This window comes from Stenella coeruleoalba (assembly GCF_951394435.1).
Source record: "Stenella coeruleoalba genome assembly, chromosome: 4".
NCBI lineage: Eukaryota > Metazoa > Chordata > Mammalia > Artiodactyla > Delphinidae > Stenella > Stenella coeruleoalba.
Genome location: NC_137149.1, coordinates 56,059,891 through 56,083,452, shown reverse-complemented (window position 1 = coordinate 56,083,452; position 23,562 = coordinate 56,059,891). Strand labels below are relative to the sequence as shown.

The window sequence follows — 23,562 nt, the reverse complement described above, 5'->3', positions numbered from 1 at the left end:
AATAAGTTGGAAAAATGAGACAGAGAAAAACCGAGGGATCTGTTCAACATCAGAGATCAAGACCAAAATAAACCTTATAAAAGCTGCATCTGTCTCTCTGCCAGGATTGTACCCACTAATGCAGAGGCATATTATATGGTAAGTCATGCTTTTAGATGTGAGGATCTGTCTGCATTTCATTGTCTTTGTATATGAACTAGATTGTGATGAATAATTTCTTTCTTTCTGATATTATTTTATATCAAAACAAAATTCACAGCTCAAGTGGCAGCCCTCTTCTAGTCCTTACTAATGCTAGAGATCAAAAGAGCAGCACACAGGTCAACTCTGAACACAAGATAAATTGCATAAGTGTGCATGACACAGTAATTAAGGACTAGAAGTGTGGCTGGATTTCCTTTGTTTAGGCTTCACACAAATCACTCTCATTTTCTTCACATGGCACCTCTGTAGCCTGAAACATAGAACTGAGAATTTCTGATGTAGAGAAATGTATACAGACTATATAGATTACAGAAGTACTGTGTACAAATTGATTTTTTATTCACAAGCCATGTCTGTTCTTCCTTCACAGTGTGCATATGCTATTCCATTAACTGTAATGTGACATAGTGGGGACATCAAGCACTTTAAGTTCCTCAAGGTTCACATCATCCAATGATCGGCAAACAATATAGATACTGGAAAGCATAAGCATACAGTAAAACTAAATTCTTCGTTGAGCCACTTCTCAGGATAAATAGAGCAGTTACATGGTTGTAAATGCTTATTTGCCATTAGGAGTTTCTGCCTTGTGCTCTGGCAACTACTGTTCTTGCTTTACAAAAGAACAGTCAAAAAGTTCAAAATTAATAGCAGTGAATTCTCAAGAACACATAAGCAAGTAATGTACTTTTATAACTTGCTTACTGTGGAAGGTAAGTATTCATACTATTTGCTGCTGGGGACTGAAAACAATTCCCACTTGCCTAAGTGGATAAAAAACAAACAAACAAACAAAAAAAAACCTCACAAGGTGTATCCAGGAAACATTTTTCTAGAGTGACAGTAGTACAGACAGACTGAATTATGGATTTCATCAGGTCCTTACAATGTGGTTGTGCCCTATACACGGCATTCTTTGTCTTTTCTTCTCTTTTCCTCTTTCTGAAAGTGTACCAGTAACTACACTGAAGTGTACAGATTCATAACTAATTATCCCTTTTCAGACACTAAATTTGAATGAGCTTTCCAACTCAAACCAAATTGTTCCATCCCCTACTTTGCTCATACTCTAATGCTCCAGTAATTTTAGAATGTATGTTTGATGCTCACACTTAGTAGGCCAATAACTAACACTGATTAATTGCCAGAGTCCTTTGGCTTTAAATTGGTTTTTTCCAAGTGGGAGTTAAACTTTTAACCAAATGGTAAAGAGGTGATATATTGGGCTCTGTAAGAATTCAAGTGAGGTCTGGAGGGGATTATTAGTTGGGTTCCATACCAGTTTATCATACTTTCTTCCTATTAGTAGGAAATAACTGTGAAGCTGGCATTATTTTTAATACTTATTGTTAAGGAAAGAAAATTCCAGGGCTTCCCTAGTGGCGCAGTGGTTGAGAGTCCGCCTGCCAATGCAGGGGACGCGGGTTCGTGCCCCGGTCCGGGAAGATCCCACATGCTGCGGAGCGGCTGGGCCCGTGAGCCATGGCCGCTGAGCCTGCGCGTCTGGAGCCTGTGCTCTGCAACGGGAGAGGCCACAAGAGTGAGGGGCCCACGTACCGCAAAAAAAAAAAAAAAAAAAAGAAAATTCTACAAATTGTTGACTGTGGCAATAGCCTCAAAAATTTGATTCACTAATTCTGAAGCTTAAAAATTTTAAATCATATAAATCATATACTAAGATCAATCCAGATCACAAGTGTATTGAGATATTGTATAACTGAATCCAGAGTTATATTACAAAGATTCATATTTTGAGATATCTACCTGTTGAGTAAATATCCTATAATAAAAAGTATCATCAACACGTTAGGAAAGCACTATCATAGCAAAAATGAGTACATTTATTGTCATAAAGAATCAACTTCAGATAGGCTTCACTGGTACTCATCTGAATTTTAAGTGATTAAAAATGTGTCTCATAAAGAAACATATAATGTTTAAATAAAGAAATAGAATGATAATACGTTTTGAGAGAAAAAAACTGTGAAATGATGTAGGTCATATTTTAATTGAATATTTAATAATGAGCACCTAATTTAAAGAAAACCAGAGTATGTTATAGGAAATCTTACAAGGAATTCACTTTCACCTTTTCTTTTAAATGTTCTGAATGATTAGGGGAAAAAAAAAACAAAAATAAGAGAAAACATGTCTTTTTAGTAAAAGGTAAACAAAATGTATGATTTTAAAATCTTCTAAGTAAAATTTTATTCTCTATAGAAAGGCATTTCCTATCCTAAATCAATTGACAATTCACAAAAATTAATGGATTTGTTTTCTCCTAGTTGTATTAATAACATACACCACAGACGATGAAAACTTAACAAAATGAAGAATATTAAAATAAAATAACAAAAAAAGGGAAAAATATATTTATGAGGTATTCCCCAAAGAACAGAATGGGTAGAAGGAAGGAGGGAAGTGCTTACTAGTCTAATAACTATCGTCCGATCTTTTGATTTGCACTTTAAGGCTTGAGATGGCACTATTAAAAAAAAAAATTGGACCGAGTGACCTAATTTCAAGAACATAGTAAAAGGTATTAAAATAGTAAGGCTGAAATTTCACTGAAGCCTTTAAGAAAAGTCGAGTGAATTCAATTTCATCCTCACAGAACTAGTTGGCTGTAAAATAAATGTGTTCCCTCTACTTCGCATATGCACAGTGGTGGAGAGTATGGCCTCTGTAGCCAGACTGTCTGCACTTGAACCTCAGCTCTGACGCTTTGTAAATTGTGGGGCAATGAGCAAGTTACTCAACTCCACTGTGCAACACTCTCCTCATCTACAGAATGAAGACAATTACAGGTGTTCTTCATAGTGCTGTTGGACGTATTTAATAAGTTAATATATATAAAATACGTTTGACCAGTGCGTAGAACACAGCATGCAGTATAAGTTTACCTATTATTTATGTATTATCCAACTATAATTGAATCTCCATGGGGGAAGACATGTGTGTCTTTTATTTTGCTGCTTCTCCAGTGCCTAAAACAATGCCTTGCATATAACCACATAATTGGCATAAGATAATCACTCATTGAGTATCTGCTCTCTGTAATGTTAACTGTATTACCTTTGTGTGTGTAGTTATATGTATATATGCATATACATATCATACATACATATGCACATACATACACACACATTAGTTTCTTATTAAAGAAACATTAAAACATTAAAGAAAAAGGCAAGAAATTTTTGTAACAAGGTAAATTTTAATGCTCCTGACCTAATAGTATGCGCATTGGTTTGGAAAAAAATCGGCATTACCATCTTTTGTCCTTAATCCCCTATAGAAAAGCCATCTCTCTATCTAAAATTGGTCCTTGTGTTCAACAGTTAAATACACCAAAAAGCAGATTTAGATGCAATTTTTAAAAAAGCAAAACAAAACCTTTACGTTCATGCCATACTTATTGCCATTTCCCTGAACAAAAGAACTGATTAACTTGCCATTTTTAATATAGGGGGTCAAATGTAAAATTAGCTCAGGAAGCTTAGAAAGGTACTTCTTAGGAAAGGTCTATTCAGCTGTTATACTCCGTTGTCTAGAAATTCTGACCAAAGGACAGAAAAGAAGTTTCTTTTCCTGACATTGATGAGTTAATCCTGTGTTATTACCCTAAAATATAACCACTTCCTACAGCCCACTGGATACATATATAGTTCCCAGGCTACTCATTATGTATTTTATTACATGACTCTTTAATTTTTTTAAGAAAATAAAAAGGCACAGTGAAAAAAAAAAATCCTTGATATGTCCATGGATTTGTGTTGATGCAAAGTGTTGCATGCATACATAATAACAGTTGGTGAAGAGTCACTCAGAGCTTGGGACCAGCCTTGGTTACAGGTTTGGCAGTTTCCATATGCCAGGAGAAATCAAACCCATTGGATCTTTGTCAGACCAATTATGCCACTGTGTGTGAAAATCCACTGAGACTGTCCTTTGAAAAGAGGGATTATTAAGCCTACATTATTAATGTTTCAACTGACTCCCCCCACCCCTTAACCCCTATTCCTTTTCATTTGGACTTTAATGCTGAAAATATACTAGACATTTAAGACTAAATATTAGCATCATCATTTTAAAAGACTACTGTTACATTTGTGGAACAATTTCTGGACTATTTTATACGAATATTGATTTTACATTAATTAATATACCTACATGCACTTATATTGGTTGGCAAAATTAAAATAACTAAGATGTTATGTAATATCACAAATCCCTGTGAAAACTGAAAATTGCAAAAAACATTCAAAGATACGCATAAAAAGTTAGATATAATAAGCTAAACAATGAACTTCAAATTTTATGCACATGCATACATGTTATAGATTCATATTTTTTCACAAAAGCTATAGCAACTGTACCAATTTTTCATCAGTGCCAAGAACACATCTAAAGGGCTGCCTTTTGGAGCCAATCTGAAAAGGGAAAATGTTCTTTTAAAATGGAAAGTGTACCTTCCTTCCTATGAATATACCAACTGTGGTGAATGACAAGCTCATGAAGAAACAATGGTCTATTCCAATGTGTTCTGCTCAGACCAAGAATAGAATCTGCTATGGAGTGACTTGTGTATCCCCAAAATTCATATGCTGAAGCCCTGACATCCAATGTGATTTACTTGGAATTAGGATCTTTATGGGGCTAATTATATCAGAAGGGTAAGGCCCTAATCTGATAGAACTGGTGTCATTAGAAGAAGGGAAAGGAACACAAGAGCTCTCTCTCTGTGAATGTGCTGGTACCTTGATCTGGGACTTCTAGCCACTAGAACTGTGAAAAAGAAATTTCTATGGTTTAAGGCACATAGTCCATGGTATTTTGTTATGGCAGCCCTTTTTGCTGAGGATACATCGCAAATATTGTGGACTAGAACGAAATGCACATAAAAGCCTAAATATATATATATATATATATGCAAATTTAAATCTATCAAGACTACTATATCAATAATAATTCTCAGATTTGTAGAGAGAACTATGTCAGAGAAGAGTTGACTGCAGGTAGCTGAAGGCTCCTGTTTTACGTAAAGAGGATGGGACCTAAGAGGTTTTGTTTGATTTTATTCCCCAGTTACATGTGTCACATGGAAAAAATAATAGAACCTGCCTCCTGGAATTGTTAGGAGGAGTCAATGTTATAATGTGGTAAACGTCGTTGCAGAGTGATTGGCACAGAATTAAAGCTCCATAAATGATCGCGCTTAATGTTAGAGGCCGGACATGAGAAGTGAAAGAAAAACTCCCAGGAAATATTGTATGGAAGAGGAAAGGACTGTTAAAAAGTAGTGAATTTTTTAAAGTATCAAAATGGATACAAACTATTTTAAGTCTTTCCTAAACTACTTGCTTTACAGCAATAAGCTATTTCTTCTCCTTTTTCCTATCGAGATGTCATAGGCTCTGAAATGACTTCAGACAAAACCCAGTGGCTATTGCTCTAAGGACAGCACACACCCTAGTTGCACCTTGATCGGGGATCAGCATAACTTTGAAGAAATCAACCAGGATAAGAGAACATCAGAGGCTTCAAACAAGTGATTGTGACAAAACAAACAAACAAAAACCCCTGAAACCAAAAACCTTTTAAAAATAATGGATAGTGAAAATACCCCAAAAGTGTACAATAAATGCACTTCAAGAAGGGCTTAGAGAAATTCATGGATAAGGAGAAGTACTATCTTAAGTTTCTGTGGCGTTTTACAAGTCCCAAACGTTTTATGTGACCCTCATAAGCCCTGTCATGTAATCAGAGCAGGGGTTATTATGTAAAATGACACCAGATGAGTTTGAGAGGCTTCAGGACTTGAAAGGACTTACATAGGGTGCGCTGGCCAGTTAGTGAGAAAGCCAGGGCAAGAAGGCAGATTTTCCTATAACCTTACTAGGCTTCAGATTTCTATTTTGCCAGAGGCTGTCAAAAAGCAAACCAGTAAGCAGAAGTTAGGAATTTCAGGGGCTTTAAACCTCATGTTTTGTAGTCTTACCTACCCTCTGCAATCAGAATTGAAAAGGGGGAAGTGTTAAAAATTCAGGTTTCTGGGATATAGTACAGACCTATTAGAACTCAATTTCTGAGAATGGAATTAAGTTAGGATAAGAAACAGCTACATGGCAATAACGTGGCAAGCATCAAGCATTTTGATTACAATAATCTAATAATAATAGTAAGGAGAAGGTGAGTCTATTGCCATGCAGTGGTTGTACTTTTTTTTCCTTTTTTTCTCCTTCTTTGTTTTTCTCTTTCTCCCAAAAGTACAGGGGTAGAAAATGAATGAAGACAGAGCACTTGGACCTGATACTCTAGGCTGAAAACAAAACCCAAACCAAAGCAAAACAACTAGTAGAAATGGGAGAAAGTAAATGTTTACTACTTTTTAACACCAGTCTTGCAATCATATCAAGCCTTGACACTTAGTGTCATCCTTCTGGTCACCAGGGCCCTGGGCCAAAATCAAGGCCACATACATTTGCTTTTGTTGGGACTGAATATTCTTTTCTGCTATAATCTCACCTTACCTCCTGACTCCCAGCTGGAGTCCAAGACACTTGGTGCCTTAACAGAGATCTCAGTCTTCTAAACTACTGAAGGCTGTTCATTCTTCCTCATGGCTCTAATCAAAATCCTCATTTCTTAAGAACTATTGATCTTTGTGAGGTGCTGACCTAGTTATCTGCTTACAGCAATTTACACCCAGGTGTGCCCAAGACTGAACCAACTCCTTCAGAGGTCATTTGCAATTTACAAGAGGTGCCGCTTAGAATCTCTGGACTTCTAAGGACTGCTTTTAATTTGCAAGGCATTTCTCAGCTTCTACCTCACTGCCCACCACTCCCCAGTAAGTGCATATTCTTTCTTCTAGACCTCTTTCCTGAGTACACCAAGTACACGTTTCTCTTTACAGATATGCTAGACTCTCATCTTTAAAAATGACTTCTCCTCAGGGGCAGTCAGAATGAAAATGGGGAAAAAAGATCCATTATCAGTGAGCATAGGTTGGTACAGTGATTGAATAATACCTGCAGGACTATATAAATTGATGAATACAGAGACTTATGCAAGCGTTCGGGTGTGTGTGTGTCCATTTTTCCTTGCAGATGAGGATCTCCACAAAAATCTTGAAAACCCATGTGTCTGCACACTTCTGCACAGCCCCTCAAAATATATCAGAAGTCTGTTGTGTGACCAGTGCCTCCCTCACATGTTTGCTTTAGTTTTATCTTTTTTAAGGGTTTGGTGTTTATAACACCACCAAGAAGAAGCGAGGAGGGGAAATTAGACAATTATTCATTTGGTACAGAAACAAGTCATACATCTTGCAGAGAAGGCAGGGACTCTAGCCAACCTAGCAGGTAGTCTTCTGTCATGGAGACACCCACCCAGCAGGGAAAGAAAATAACAAATTAGGAGTTCTTAGAGTCCAATATAAAAGGGTCATACCACAGTCTGGTGATCCCATGTGGATGGATTTTCAGTCTACCTAGCAATAAAGCCCAGGCCCTTTGTTCATTCATTTGTTCCACAAGTACTTTGGGGGTGTCTCCTATATGCTGAGAACTCTAGTAGGCACTGGGAATGCCACGACAGACAAGACAAACTTGGGGGCAGTCTCTCTGAGCTTCATGTATCCCTTGCCTTATGTATATTATTTTTGCACAGAGGATAAGGGCCTTATTTTAGCCATCATTTTAATTACAAAGCCTTGCATGGTGTATAAAAGATATCGCAAATCAATCTATTCTCTATAAAATAAATGGATAAAAAAAAAGTCACACACATCCAAGAAAAGCGTTTTGCAAAGTTACAGATAGAAATTATTCCCAGAGAGCTATTTCAAATTGTGGGATTACTTCTGAAGGATCTCAGTTGTTTTTCTAGAGATAGGCTCAAAAATTAATTAAGATTAGAGTGATTTACCTAGTTCTTGAGGTTTGTTTGTTTGTTTTTAACCACATATGGGGTTGTTGTTTACAAAGTAGGGTAATTAATGAGATCTCCAAATTATACCCAGAACTCTTTTTTTTTTTTGGTAGTATAAAGTGTAGTTTGTGACTGGAAAAAGTTTGAAAAGCTGGGCCTTTTCTAATTCTTTTGGGAAGAATTTACCTAGGTAAGTCTAAAAATATAGTGTATTTGAAAGCACAAATTTCACCACCTTCCTCAAATGCTTTCAGTACTTTTGAATTCTGACTGGCTATTTCTTCAAAGACTTGATAAAGTTCTTAGCTAGTTCCATCAGAGTGCTGAAAAAGCTGTTCATTACTCTAGTTTGCTCACCTCAGAAATAATAATGGTGCTTTTTTTTCACTGATTACGCTGAGAAGCAAACATGCATTCAATGCTTTGACCCTTAAGAAGCATAATGCAAATATAATCTATAATCATCATTTTTCTGCTCTGTAATCTTCTTTTTAATATAGTAATTTCATGAGGACAAAGACTCTGTCTTATTTTTCTTTGCATACCCAGTACCAGCTTATATTAATTGTGTTAAAAGAAAAAAACTTTATTTAAGCCAGTCTCTAACATTCCCATATTCCTCTTTATTTCTTTTATTATTATTATTATTTTTTGTGGTATGCGGGCCTTTCATTGTTGTGGCCTCTCCCGTTGCGGAGCACAGGTTCCAGACGTGCAGGCTCAGCGGCCATGGCTCACAGGCCCAGCCGCTCTGCGGCATGTGGGATCTTCCCGGACCGGGGCACGAACCCGTGTCCCCTGCATCGGCAGGGGGACTCTCAACCACTGCGCCACCAGGGAAGCCTCATATTCCTCTTTAGATTTTGTAATGGAGAAGGAAGTATTGTCTTGTCGTTTTAAATAAAATATCCAAATGCTAAAATATATAAGGTGGGTGGGTTGCTCTGAGTTTATCTCCAACTCTCCACAGAAACCTCCCTACATGGCAAATTCCAGTAACTGAAAAGGAGACCTGAGGAGGAGGATGACATCTGGGAGCAAGGGGTTGGAGCAGAGAGAAATCTGGAAGTCTGTGCGGGGATAGGAACCAGTGGCGAAATGCTCAAAGATTTAAAAACAAACAGAGGAATGATAACAGACTTCTCAAAAGCTTGTTGCTGTTGATTATTTTGATTCAGCTGAAAAGCACACTAAAATCCTTGGGAGTCTTAGTAATTTTGTTGTTTTGATTTATTATGTTTTTCTAATCATAACAGTAAAATAACCACTGTTCCCTACCCCGAACAATCTAGAGGGATGGTTCTCAATCCTTTTCAACTGCTTCCACAAAAAGACAAATTTTTTACATAGCAACCAAAAGCAGGAAGACACACAGGCATACAAACACAACTGAAATAAAGACTGCACAAGACGATATTTACCCTTACTACATGAATGGTGTACTTGAAATTTTTCTGCTTTATTTCATATCTTTCGAATTGTGGTATGGTAGAAACTCACAAATTGATTCATGTCCCAATAGTGTGTTGCAACCCAAGTTTGCAAAATTCTGCCTTAGAATGGTCCTTGTGAAGGTATTCATAAATACCCCCTCCATGTGGTTACAGATTAATTTATCCCCAAATTCTGGACTTCTTTTTTTGGTCTTTTGGTCTGTAATTTGTTTTGAGTTGATGTGATTTGTTACAGGATTTAGTTTAAGTATATATCTAAGGAACTTTACTACTTGGGATGAGGAAACATAATATTTCCTAGAAGCCAAAAGTGGAATGAAGTTTTTTCACCCGTTTCTTACACTGGTCCTTGTGCTCAAAACAAAATGAGAGGTTGATGAAAATTAGGTTTTATTCAGGAATTTCACTATATTCTCAGTGATATTTCTGAAAATTTCTATTTTGCAAAATTAAATAAACAGCTAATAAAATAAAAAGCCTGAAATACATGCACTGGTGATTTACATGGGTTAGTGTGCATTTCCTATCATTCCACATTTTAATGTTGTTCCAGTATATATTTACATTTCATAAAGGGCTTTTATATTGACAATAATTCACCAAAAATTTCTCAAGAGTCTTGAATTCTTAGTATTTCCAAACTTGGGGAAAACTTTAATAAGGCAGATGATATGATAAATATAAAATTATCGAAGTTTTCATATGGAACACTTATTTTTAAGCACATAAACACATACAACATAACAAATAGAGACATAAAAATATAAACAGAGAGAGTTAGAGGGACCATACAGAGAATTCTTGACTTACTTAGCAAATCACTATTTATACAACTAAACTTCGGCTACCTGCTTTCTCAAAAATATATAACGTGCTGAATTCTCAGAAGCTGCTTGAACTTATGTTATCTGACATCAAATAGAATAGCCTTCAGATAAATGTAGTCCACAAAAATAGGTAGCCACATATTCCTTCTGAATGTGACCACAGTGACTTCAGTGAATCTAACTTAAAGGTTCTAAATTTTCTTAAGGAATTTAATAACAACAGCAACACAAATCTTAAAAATTCTACAGATATTTTGGTCAGTATTTCAAGATTAAGGAAAAACCAGTCCATTGGCAGTGGCTGTGGTAAACACAAAATAAATCTCTCAAGTTTGTCTTACAGACAATAATTTTTATAAATATTGCTCCAAGTCCTTGTATACACATGTGTGGGAGCAAACACGCACAGTGGCATTTAGAAATACACCCACACAATGCAAAGGAGACACCATCCTTCACTCTGACAGACCTATCTCCCTGATCTGGAAAAGGCTTTGATTATGTAACACTTTAAAACTATTGATCAATTTAGGATTTTATACAAAGTCATTTTTTAATGTATTATAGACAAAGACTTCATAGACTTAATTTTTCTTGGTTTACACAAAACCAGAGTCTTAAAATCATTGTTGAAATATGCTTTTGGTTTTTTTTTTAAAAAGACTTCACTGTTAAGTTCTGCTAACCATCATTCTGAGAAAGGAATTCCTGGTGACTTAGACATCCATTAGTAGCACATTTCTTTATTAATACTGTTTCTTTTATACAATATTTATTTCAATACTATTTATTGAATAGTAATACTATTTATTGAATATTTATTTCAATACTATTTATACAATATTTATTTCAATACTATTTTTCCTTAAATGAGAAAAAAACAAAACAAAACAAAAAACCTTGAAAATCAGATGCACAACAAGTGGGACAAGCAGTGATTGGCTGACACCCCACGGCCAAGGGCAGGCTCCAGCAGGTTGTGAAGTAGCAAGGTCATCAGAGTATGGTGCATAATGGAGCATCATATTAGAGTGGAATTCAGCCAAACACAGTAATGTATGGATGCAGACGCATCTGAAAGAAGGAAAATAAAGATTTATGCAGGTCAAAAAAAAAATGCTATGAAGAAATTTCCCCAATGGCTTATGCCCAATTGGAATGCTGTGATGGAGGTTTTGGAGCAGAGAAATTTTTATTTGCAAATTATGTGTTTGTAAATAATAAATATGTTCAGGGGGAAAAAATTAACTTGTCAGATGAATCCTACTTGGAAGCTTTAATAGTTTTTTTTTTTTGTTTTTACACAGCATTAGAGTTCAATAATCTGGAATTTAGTTCATCACTAAATTACAGAAAATAAACCTTTATTCCGCCTTTAAAACATTAATTCACCAGAAGTGATAATTAAGACTAGTTTTAGTGGTTTCAGCTCAGTTCTTCTTGGAATGTGATTTCTCCCACAACACTAATGCTAAATAAAGCACTGTGTAATGTTCTGAAACATGGTCCCTGCTTTAGAAAAGATTCTAAGGGCTTTTAAAATAAATAAGAAAGAAAAGCAAAGCTGACTCAAGATATATAGATATAGATATAGATATATATAGATATAGATATATATAGATAGATATAGATATAGATATATACACACACACACATATACAGATTCCACTATTTCTATAGAGTCATAGTAAATAAATGGATATACAGCCTTGCTAACAGCCTAGCAATTGGTTATATACAATTTAAACATAAAGCTCTAAACAATTATTATACTAAATTTTCTACATAACCTCCACTACCATCCTCTTTTAGGAAAAGAAATGATGTTAAAATGTCTGAAAGCATTGGGGGCTATGGTGAAGCAATGGTTTTGTTATATTATAGTTAGTTTTAAAAATAGTTCACATTTTATTTTTGAAATTAATAAATTCAATCTTTTATATTTTATCAACAGGTAAATTTAGAATCTAAAATGCTATACTGGTTAACTGCCTAACAAGGAAGCAATTCAATTGAAAAATAGCAAAACGTCACATTCTTCTATAAATTTTCTAGAAAAAAAATTTAGAGGAAATGTTAGTTCAGAATTGTGTGTTAAGGATGTTAATAAAGTAAAGTGCATCTACACAGTTGGCAAAATGCAAAGGAGCATAGAGCCAAAGGAATCATCACTATTGATGGAAAAGGTAAAAGATTATCCCAATTAGAATGCATAGAAAGTTTCATAAATAATGTATAGAAAGCTTTATTCATTTCCATTACAAATATGTTTTTACTGAGGATATACTAAATGCTAGGTAGAAGCTTATATCTACTGTCATTGTTCTGCTAAAATGAAAAATTCTCTCAACTTGTTGAATATATGTTCTAAACCATGTTAAGTTACTTTAATGTCCATCATCATTTGCTATCTTACATAAGAGGAAAATAACTATGAATAACTATGAATTTCTTTTAATCTATCAAATTTGGATTATAATTTCCCTGATTTTACAGATATAAACTAGAGCCTAAAGCAGAATTATATACTATTGTAAAAAAATCCATTTTAATAGCCAAATATATAGCTATACATACATAATTAAACCTCAAGAGATTTCTGTCACTATTGAAATATATACAGAAAAAGAGAGAAATTCAATTTTTTTTCCTACAGGTAGCATGATTAAAAAAAAAAAACGAACATTGGACTCTCTGCACTCCATGACTTGGACTCTAGTCCACATTATATCCCTAATAATCTTAATGATATCAATCAAATTAACTTTCATACTAGGCCTCAGTTTCTTCTACAAAATGAGGGGGTTGGTTTGGTTGATATCTTTTAATTCTAAAATGTGATAACTTAGTAATTTTAGATACAAACATTAAGCAATTGATTATGACATATATTATGTCAGTTTTGTATGTGTTTAAGTTCAAATGTTTCCTATGTATCAATGTATGAATATCACAGGAAATAAAAGCCTAATGGAAACATAGTTGGTTTATATGGAAACATCTGTGTATGTATGTGTGAGAGAGAGAGAGAGATTGATATATATTTACCACATGTGCATGCTTTTCGGCATAAGAGATATGTACTTACTCAAAGATAAAAGATAACAAGAAAGAATGATTTTGCTATAGTTGTCCAGCTGCATGATTTACTTAGAACCCTGACTTAAATTGACTTTGTGGTCTTATGTCAAAGTCAGTAATTGACTTAGAAGTTTGGGGTAAGATTCAAATGGTCATACCTGGACTTCAATAAAAATTTGTATATTCATTAGAGATAAATCAGTGGATGACCCTTTCCTTGTTTCACAGACATCCAGAAAGCCAAGTATTGTTGCTTTAGTAGATACCTCCTGACTAAAGACACAGCCTAACTTTCATCAGTTATTAGTCTCTTGCCTATGATTTCAGGTCGTATGTAACAAAAATCTCAACATATGCAGATTCATTGTGCCTCTTGAAAGTGTCCTTGGTCATAGACAGGAGAATCACATTGTATAAGTTATTTTTATAGAATTAAAGCTGGAAGCTGTGGTTGGCATTTCCACTATAATACATATGGTATAATATACATTCACAAATAAATTGATATTCAGTTTTCTCAGTGCTTAGAACTCTAATAGATGATGGCAAGTCATTATTTGTTTCCAAAATGGAAGTAATTAAAAAAAATAATTTCTGCCATAATTTTACTAAGTATACAATGAATAGACTGAACACAGTTTGATCAATTAAAGGGAACTTTATTCAGATGACATGCAGAAGTTCCTTAGGCAAGAGAAACTGTCACTGGAGTTAATATGAATTTTTCTTGAGTATTTCAGTATCAGCTACAAATGGCTTTTTAAATTAATGTTTATTCAAGCTGTATCCTCTATATGCTTGCAGAAATAAAGTACCTTACTTTCCATTTACTAAATAAGATGAAATTCTTACTTGCCAGTTCATTATCTAAATAATATTATGGCAAGGATAAGCTCAAAAGAACTTGAAAATAATATGCAAAGTGGGAACTATACTTTTACATTGCCTATTAATCTTTTGGAATTATACTATTTTTAAGAAAATTGAAAAATACTTAACACATAGTAAAATAAATAGAAAAATAGAATGATTCTGGCTTCATTTCACAAGTCAAAAGCACAGCTGAACTTCCAGTTCACAAAACTTTAACAGCCACCAAGACCGGGTTTACCAAGTAAAGGGAGAATGAAATGGAATGGTGTACACTTAATGCTGTCAATGATCCCCATTTTTCTCAACTAGACAGATTATTAAGTTGAGAACAAGGGCTTTTGTTTGAATTGCAAAGGTATGAACTATGAAAACCTGCGCTACGTAATCAGTTTTCCTAATGTGTGAATTTCAGAAATAATTCCGGCATCTCTGCAACACATTATCTCCTAGATTCTGCCCAAGAGTAACTATAGAAGATTGATTTGAATGTCTCTAGAGCCTATGAAAACAAACTAAAAAGAAGGGGAGGGGGGCATTATTTACAAACTTTTCTTTCTACAAAGCTGTTTAACTCATTATAATGTAACCATTAAGAGGACTTAGGAGCAACACTTCATACCAATTCTCATGAAGATAAGAACACTGTAAAAGACATCATTTCCATTATATCACAAGTAAAGAACTATGATAAGAAATTCAGGAAAAATATAAATAAAAAAACGCTTTACCTCAGATAAAATCTCATATTTTTAATTAATCCCTACTGTAAGAAATTAAAAGACAGCAACCCTCAAGATTTTCTTTAGATAAATTTGGCATTAAAAGGGAGAAATTATAAGAAAATGCTGCATTCTTTTTTTAATTTTATTTTTCAGTTTTAATCAAGGAAAATACATTTTGGCAATGTTTAAAAACTAAACGTAATATTTTTAAAAAATAAATATAGAAAATCATCTACCTACATTACAACAAAAATGAGAACAAAAAAGATCCTGTTTATTATGTGAGATGTCTAAACAGAACGTAACTTTGTAAATGGATCCCTTGTCTCCTGACAGCAATATTGAGGAGATGAAGCATATCAATTACTATTACTAATTACATTAAGGGGAGTGTACTTCATTTGCCTTTCTTTCATTTTAGGTCAGCCATTTATTGTGGTTAAAACTTTATTCATCTTTTGAATGCCTAACAACACAGAAGTTTTTCAAAGTCACTTTTAGCAAAGTGCATGGTTTATTTCAATGGCTTTGTAGTTTTTCTCTTCTGGTATATGGATGTCTTTGCTGAGTTAAGAGACTAACACCATACATTAGTTTATTTATAAGCATATCACTTTGCCTTTTAAACAGGATGCCACAACAGTCTTGATATTGGCTGTTTTAAATATTCAAGAATATAGAGCTAACCCCATTTGATGAGCTAAATAAAGCTTAATGACAGCACAGAACATAGGAAGTGGTTGCATAAAGTATCAATAAATCTGCCACTTGATATGTCTACTCAAAATTTTAAGATTACATACTTTAGAATGCCACAGGACAAAAAGTCCTATTAAGATGACAGTGGAGAAATAAGTTTTCTGCAGAAAAATCTCTTCACATGCTTTTGCATAACACATTACCATTTTCTAAATAAATTTCTACAGATCTTTATTTGTGGGTGTTATTATAACTAATGTTATAAAAGTGCTGTTATTTTTAACTGGAATCGTCCTTGTTTACAAAACAGATAAAAGCACCAAAAACAAAACAAAAATCTTCTAGTTCCAGGTAAAGCAATAACACAACAACAGATATACTCTCCACTTGCTATATTTCAGTTTAAAAGAAATAACTCAGGCTCATGTGCATGAAAAGACATCTTTTTGAAAGTCATTTAATTCAGTGTAGTCCATACCTGTGTTTTCTTGGATTGATTTGATAACTGGATATAAAAGCATGTTGTCTTTCTCCTTATCCAAATACCTACAGTAAACTACTATATATCAAAGTCATTTCTTTAGAAAGTTGATTTTTTTAAATTAATATTTTATAATATTTTTTAAATTAATATTTATCTCTTTTCTATAATATCTTTACTGAGCCCATCAATAACATCTTCAATGAGGCTATAAAATAACTTTTTTCTTTGCCTTAATTATTCTAAGATCTCACATTCCACATGCAAAACATATTTAATAGAAAAACTGTTATTGGATATTAATTGACAGACATAAATGTGTTTCTTGAGATGTTCTGGTGGTAAGAAATATGTGACGTTTTATTAGCAGAGTTGCTACAGCTTTAGACACAGAATTTTCCAAAAGGTTTTTATTTGTTGTGTGTCAAACCTTGATGGGCGTGAAAAGTAAACTTTCTGAGTTATACACACACACATACACACACACACACACACACACAGACACACACATATTACATGAGCAAAACTTTCAAAAATAAATTTTATATTTTTTGAAGTTCACCTCAGAATACACTTTTTTTTTTACTGTTGCCACATTTCACTGAATAATAACTGTGTCAAATATTCCATAAAGCCTTTATAGTCTCAGTATATCACAATGCACATCAAAATATTCTTGCACACACTGCATCAAACATGAACATTTTTGTTGCTTGGCTTAAATAATAAATGGTTCATGTAATTTACTTTTGCTTATGAACTTTTATTACCGTATACAAATAATATAAAGGCCGACCGCATATCCTTATAGAAACCTAATTGTATAGATACTTAAATAATAAAAATGTAGCTTTGCATGGTATTTGCATATCATTAAATACTGTAAGTCAGCATTTTGTCAAAGTAGTCAGTTTTTCAATATCTCGGACTTAGTACTTCATTTGCATAAATCAGCATCTGCTGATATATATAACATAGTTAAAACTTTTATAGTGCCCAATTTGCATAGACAGCAGAAGTAACTTTAGAAATTTTGTCTTTGGATACAATTATCCACTTAGTAGCACAAAAGAAAATAATTTCAGGTTAAAACTAGCCATCCAAACAATACTTACATATTTATCTGGAAACAGAGAATGTAGAACGAATTAGGATTGTCAAGTACTAAGAGAAGTGTAAAACACTGCCTACAGTGTTTTCTTTAGTAACTTAGTAAACTCTGGTATAACATCCAAATACAGTGGTGTACCTTTTGTACATGGCCTCTACTAAATAAATGGTGTATGAACTATACCAACACTAAATTCCTGCTATTAAAACGTTAACTAGTAGCTTTAAGAGAGAAGACAAAACTTTGCAGAAGATGCTCTGTCTCAGATACTTAAATATATTTGGGATGCATCTTACCTGTTTGCTGTACTTGTTATTGGTTTGACAGCTGTACTCAGAGCAGTGATCTGATCCAATTGAAATGTTGTCTCCTGCTCCCACAAATGTGTTAGCTGGTGGTAGATCTTGTACGGCCTGGTGTTTTTTTCCTGCGGTTGGTGATTGGGGGTGAAGCTGGACAGTAGGCAATGGGGAACTAGATTTGTAATGCCTGGCCAGGTCAGGACTGCCAGGCCCACCGTTAACTGATCGGTATCGGCCCATGCTTGGGCTGTCTGACAGCTTCTCATTGACACTATCATACCTCTGTCCATTTGGTTTAGAAGCTTCTACAGTGACAATGCTGCTGTAGAGAGGCTGCTTAGATTTTTTGTTTCTCTTGTCCTTTTTAGGCTTTTTAGATTTGTCATGCTGTTGCGGTGTAAAAAAGTCTTCGTGATCTTTTTTGCCGGCTTCATAGCCATTTTTATTTTTGGACCGGCAATATCTTGCCATCACTACAATTAAGATGATTAGAATCACCGTCATAATTCCAGCAACAACCCCAATGACAATACTGAGTCTCTGTTTGCTTATTTCATAGCTTGGGTCACCGGCTATATCCTGGGTGAGTGGGGTGTGCAAACTTCTGGCTATCTGGGAGTCAATCACAGTTGCATTAGAAACACTTTCATTGACAAACACATGCACCAGAGTCGTGGTAGACTGGGAAGGCTGCCCACTATCATTCACTTGCACCACCAATCTGTGCAAGCCATAATGCTTTTGGGTGAGTTTTCCCACTAAGGAAACCACACCACTGGTGGAATCAATCTCAAACAGCTTGAAGGGATTCCCTCCCACAATGCTGTAGTTAAGGTCTGCATTGATGCCATCATCGCTGTCTGTTGCCAACACCGTAGCTACTACTGTCCTGACATTACTTGAAGGTGGCAGTAAAGTGTAGGAAACGTTTCTGGGAAGGGTAACTGTGGGGGCATTGTCATTCTCATCCATCACAAAGAGAGAGACTGTAGCTGTTGCGGATCTGGGAGGATCTCCCCCATCCACAGCCTTGACTCTGAATGTGTATGTGGTCTGATGTTCCCGGTCAAAAGACATTGTGGAGTAAATAGTCCCCGTGTCATTTTCAATGGAAAAAATGTTACTGTTCTCCTCTATGTACAGACTCATCTCCGCATTGCGCCCCTTGTCAGCATCCATCACTGTGACCATTCCCACGGGACTGTTGGGCTGCAAGTTTTCTTTCACATAAAAGGTAAAGACGTCCTGCATAAACTTAGGGTCATTGTCATTCTTGTCAGCCACCTGCACAATCACTGTGGTGCTGCCCTGTAGCACCGGGATGCCTTTGTCTTTGGCGTTAACTTTAAACTCATACCTGTCAGTCTGCTCGCGGTCCAGCACCGTATTGACGAGGACGTCCCCAGAATCTGGGTCGATGGCAAAGATCCCCATCACGGAAGAGTCCAGCGAGTAGGCGATTTCAGCGTTTTTCCCGCTGTCTGCGTCTGTCGCCAGCACCGTGGCTACCCTCTCGCCAGGGATGTTGTTCTCGGGAAAATATACCTCCACCACCGACTGACCGAAGACGGGCGGGTTGTCATTGGTGTCTCCCACCTTGACAATCAGGGAGTTGTTGCTGGAGAGGCTGGGACTGCCCGAGTCCACCGCCACTATGACCACGTTGAACTCCCGGGTGGTCTCATAGTCCAAAGGGGCCGAGGTGTGCAGGAAGTACTTTTTCTTGTTCTGGTCGCCCTCTGTGTCACTGGCCGGCTTGAGTTGGAAGGGCACATCGCCCACCACGGTGCAGGTGACCACTCCGTTCTCGCCTTGGTCTCGGTCAGACACCTGTACCAGGGCGATGGGAGTGTCGACCAGAACGTCCTCGGCCACGTTGGCCACCCCGTCCTTTAGTGGGATACGCCCGATCTTGCGGATTTCAATGGACGGCACATTGTCGTTCTCGTCCTTGATATTAAGGACCACCGTGGCCTTGTCGGTCTTGGGGGGCTGCCCGCGATCGCGGGCCATGACGGTGAAGCGCAGCTGGTTCACTTCCTCGCGGTCGATACGGTGCAGGACACTGAGCCAGCCGGACGTCTCGTCGAGGCGCAGCAGGCGCCGCACGGACTCGGTAGCCGCCCCGAACACGTACTCGATCTGCCCGTTGACCCCCACGTCCAGGTCGGCGGCACGCAGCTGCAGGATGGGGGTCCCCGGGGCGCTGTTCTCCGCCAGGTCAGCCTCGTACACGCTCTTCTCGAAGCGGGGACTGTTGTCGTTCACGTCTGTGATAAGTACCCGCAGGATGGCCTGGGAGGAGCGAGGCGGGTCGCCACCGTCGCGTACACGCAGGGTCAACTCGTAGGAGTCTCGCTGTTCGCGGTCCAGCGCCCCCTTCACGATCAGCTGCGGCTGCTTTTCGCCATCCGGGGTGTCAGCCACCTGCAGTTCGAACACGCTGCTGCGGCCGCCGGTGCTGGTCCCGCCGCCGCCCTCTGGTGCGTCCAGCCGCCTCTTGGAACCACCCGGGCCGCCGCCGCTCGCGCCGTTCCCGCCGCCCCCGGGGTAGGGGGCGCTGTCTGCAGGCCCGGCGCGCCGGCCCTCGCCGCCGCTGCTGCCGCCCCCGGGTTCCTGAAGCAGCTCGTAGCGTTCGATGCCGTTGCGGCCGAAATCACGGTCGGTGGCAGTGGGCAGCAGGTAGAGAGTGCCCACTGGCCGGTTCTCCTCCACCGTGAGCGTGAGCACGGGCGACGGGAAGGTGGGCGTGTTGTCGTTGATGTCGAGCACGATGACCCGACCCTCGAACAGGTCCACCCAGCTCTGCGAGGGCCCGATCACCGATACCTCGAAGTCCAGGAAGCACTCGTTTTCGTCGAAGATCATCTGACACTGGGGTAGCTTCTCGCGGTCGATGCGCCGCTCGCTGGTACTCAGCTCGCCGGTGAGGTTGTCGATCTTCAGGTACTCCGAGCCCGACTCGAGGCTGAAAGTCACCTCACCGGAGCCGGTCACGATGCCCAAGTCCGAAGCGACGTTGCCGATGCGGACGTCTGCTGGGCCCTCCTCGGCCAGTCGGTACCGGAGGAGTTGCTTGGCGGCCGCCAGGCTTACCGAGAGCGGCAAGAGGAGACAGCAGCCCAGGCACCAGGCGCGCGCCCATCCCATGGTCCGCATCCTCAGCATCTTCTCCTGCTGCTGCTGCTACTGCTCCTTCTAACCACGGCCCCCTAGGCGCCCCCCTGCTCCGGGGCCGGTCGCCTGCCCTCCTCCCAGTCCTCTCCCCTCTCTGTGAAGGGAAGAAGCGAGAGGGAGAAAAGGGAGGGGGCAAGAGCAACGTCCAGAGTCGGCCAGGGGGGACCAGCGAAAGATCCTTCTTTTTTTTCCTCCTGCTTCCTCCTAAAGTTATTGTTTCATAATTCATGCAATGGGTGCTAATGGCCCGCTCGCCAGCCGCCGTTCAGTCGCAGTACTCACAGTTCACGGGACACTGAGCGCCGCGGACTCGGAGCCCGCCCCCCGCCCCCACAGAGTCATCACCGCAACGCGCAGAGGATCCCGGGCTCCCGTCCCCGCTCTGTCGGATGGGGCCGGAACCGGTCTGTCAGGCCGGCGGTGGAGCCGGGAAGCAGCGGGGAGCGAGCCTGCAGCCTCCCCGCCTGCCAACCCCGCTCGTCTTTGCTGCTACTCGAGTTGCGTCCAATTCACGTTCCAGCCACTCACTCCAGACCCAGCTTCTGCTCCGGCTGCCCCGGCAAACGTGAGTCGCTTCCTGCACGAGGTGCTAGGGCTAGCAACAAGCCAGTCTCAACTCCGACTCCGCTCAGGCAGCGGCGGAGCCAGTCAACAGATCGAGAATGAAAAATCCCGGCAGGTCGCTTCGGGCACCGTGCAGTGGAGACGACAAGAGTCACACAGCGGTCCGCTTCAGCGTTCCCCCCGCGCGCGGAAGAGCAGCCAGAGCCATCTTCAGGGACGCCCAGATAGTCAGTCCCTTCTCACCCCAGAGAGCTCGGGTTTCTCTTTTTTTCTTAACAACTCTGCGCAAGGTCATTAGTCACGAAGCCGCCGCCTGAAACCGCAGCAGCCTTTCGCCCGCGGGGGTGAAGGCTGAGCAGTGCGCACCGCGCGGTGCCCAAGTTTGGGTTCGCAGCCGCAGAGTCTGTGCCTTTCCTCACCTGCATTCGGCCCGCATGTCAGAGCACTGGGATCTGCAGCGCTGTGCGCGATTCAGGGAGGAGATTGCAGCCTCCCTCTCTCCCCGCTCTCTCTCGATCCCTCCCCTCCCTCCCTCTCTCCTCCTCCTCTCTCCCCCCTCCTCTCCCTTCCCCTTTCCCCTTCTCCCACTCCTCTCTCCTGCACGCTCCCTTCTCCTTTCTCCCAGTCCCAATGCAGGCAACTCGAGCTGAACTTGATCCCTATGCAGTTCAAAGGTGAGCAAACCAGGCTCGGTGCGCAGGCGAGGTTGGCCTGGCGAAAGACCCCAGCCGGGCTCTCCCAACGGCAGTTAACAAAGATGCCCAATTCTGTCCGGATTTCCGAAGAAAAGCAAAAGGCATGGGGGGGTGGGGGAGGGGAGTCAGAGGCAGCTGCCAAGTAGCTTTAAAAAAAAAAAAAAAAAGAAAGAAAAAATCCAGTTTGCCAAGGGGACAAAAAGTGCCAGTCGGTTGTTGCCTCGGAAGTGCCCTGGCACGGCGGGTGAATTCCGCAGTTGTCTCGTCCCCTTTGGTCTGGAGAGTGGTGCGGGCGCTCCCGCCGCCCCTTTGGCTGCCACGGCTCAAAGGCACTCAGTGGCAAGCGGGAAGCTCCCGCTCGCTAGCCGCGAGCCGGAAACCCGCAAGTTTGCCCAAAGTGGTGGTTGCTGCTGGGAGCTCACTGCCTCGCTCGCGGCTCAAGCATGTCCCTGACGCTGCTGCTGCTGCGGCGGCGGCGGCAGTAGCAGCGGAGCCGCGGAAACTACACACTAGCAGTGAAGGAGGGAGGAGTACCGGGGGGAGGAGAAAGGAGGGAGCCGTAGCCAGCCGCCCCGCTCCGGAAAGCCCAGCTTCAGCTCCGGGGGCCACTCCAAGTGTGCACAACCCCATCAAGTCCCCCATAAGCCAAAACTTGCCCCTCTCCCTCCCCGGCGAGTGCAGCCGCTGCGTTCTGGGGGGAACTTGCTTTCCCTCCCTGGGGCTGGTAAATTTCCTTCTCGCTCTGACTAATGCCGAGTGTGTGTGTAAGAGCGCCGGGAGTGTGTCAGCAAACGTTTCTCCTTCTCCCCCTTCTCAGATGATGTTCCCCACCTCCCGAAGTGTCTCTGGTTCGCGAATTAGCATCTTGGTTAAGGCTTGGTCGGCTGTGGCTTCGGGGACCCCGCGTGCACCCAGGGAGCCACGCTGGTGTTCTGAGAAACCATGATGGGCTGCAGTGGTTAAGAGAGAACAGCGAACTCCAGAGAGTGGTAGAGGGATCCTTTTTTGGGAGCGCAGAGTTAGGAGGGCTCGGGTTGGCGGGGGGCGCGGCTGTCTTTGTTTAAATGCTTGGTATCCCTGTCGTCGCGCTTGCTTACGGGGGTAGACCGTGTGTGTGCGCGCGCTTGGGTAATAAACACATGTTGGAAGCCTCGATATTATTTTCTGAGCAGAAAACTGCAGCCTTTAGTAACTGGCAAAGTGTAGCGTCACCTATCTGGATAAAAGGGAAATAAACTTTAATGGCAACTTTGTGTACCTAAGTGTCCCTAGTTCCTTTTCTCTCCTTCTTTTGACTTTGTGCCACTTGATCGTACATGGTATTCCCCCACGCGAGGCTTCCCCAGTTTTCAGTCACGGCCACCGCAGCCCGCCTCATCGGATCTCAATTTTGGTCGTGTTTTCTGAAGTGCAGCCAGTTACTCTTCATTTATTTCA

General features: G+C 40.0%; 1 protein-coding gene across 4 annotated transcripts in view; it reads right to left on the bottom strand.

Annotated features, from left to right (window-relative positions):
- Positions 1 to 21,006, bottom strand: part of PCDH7 (protocadherin 7) — a 406,714-nt gene extending 385,708 nt beyond the window's left edge. For 3 of the 4 annotated variants that reach the window (XM_079920378.1, XM_079920379.1, XM_079920380.1), the window contains exon 1: positions 17,684 to 21,006. In XM_079920378.1, coding sequence (XP_079776504.1) covers positions 17,684 to 20,857 — 3,174 coding nt within the window. In that variant the 5' untranslated portion in view covers positions 20,858 to 21,006. Of the gene's footprint in view, positions 1 to 11,048; positions 11,495 to 17,683 lie in introns of those variants that run through there. The other variant, XM_079920381.1, reaches the window with a different exon arrangement.
- Positions 21,007 to 23,562: the final 2,556 nt, after the last annotated feature.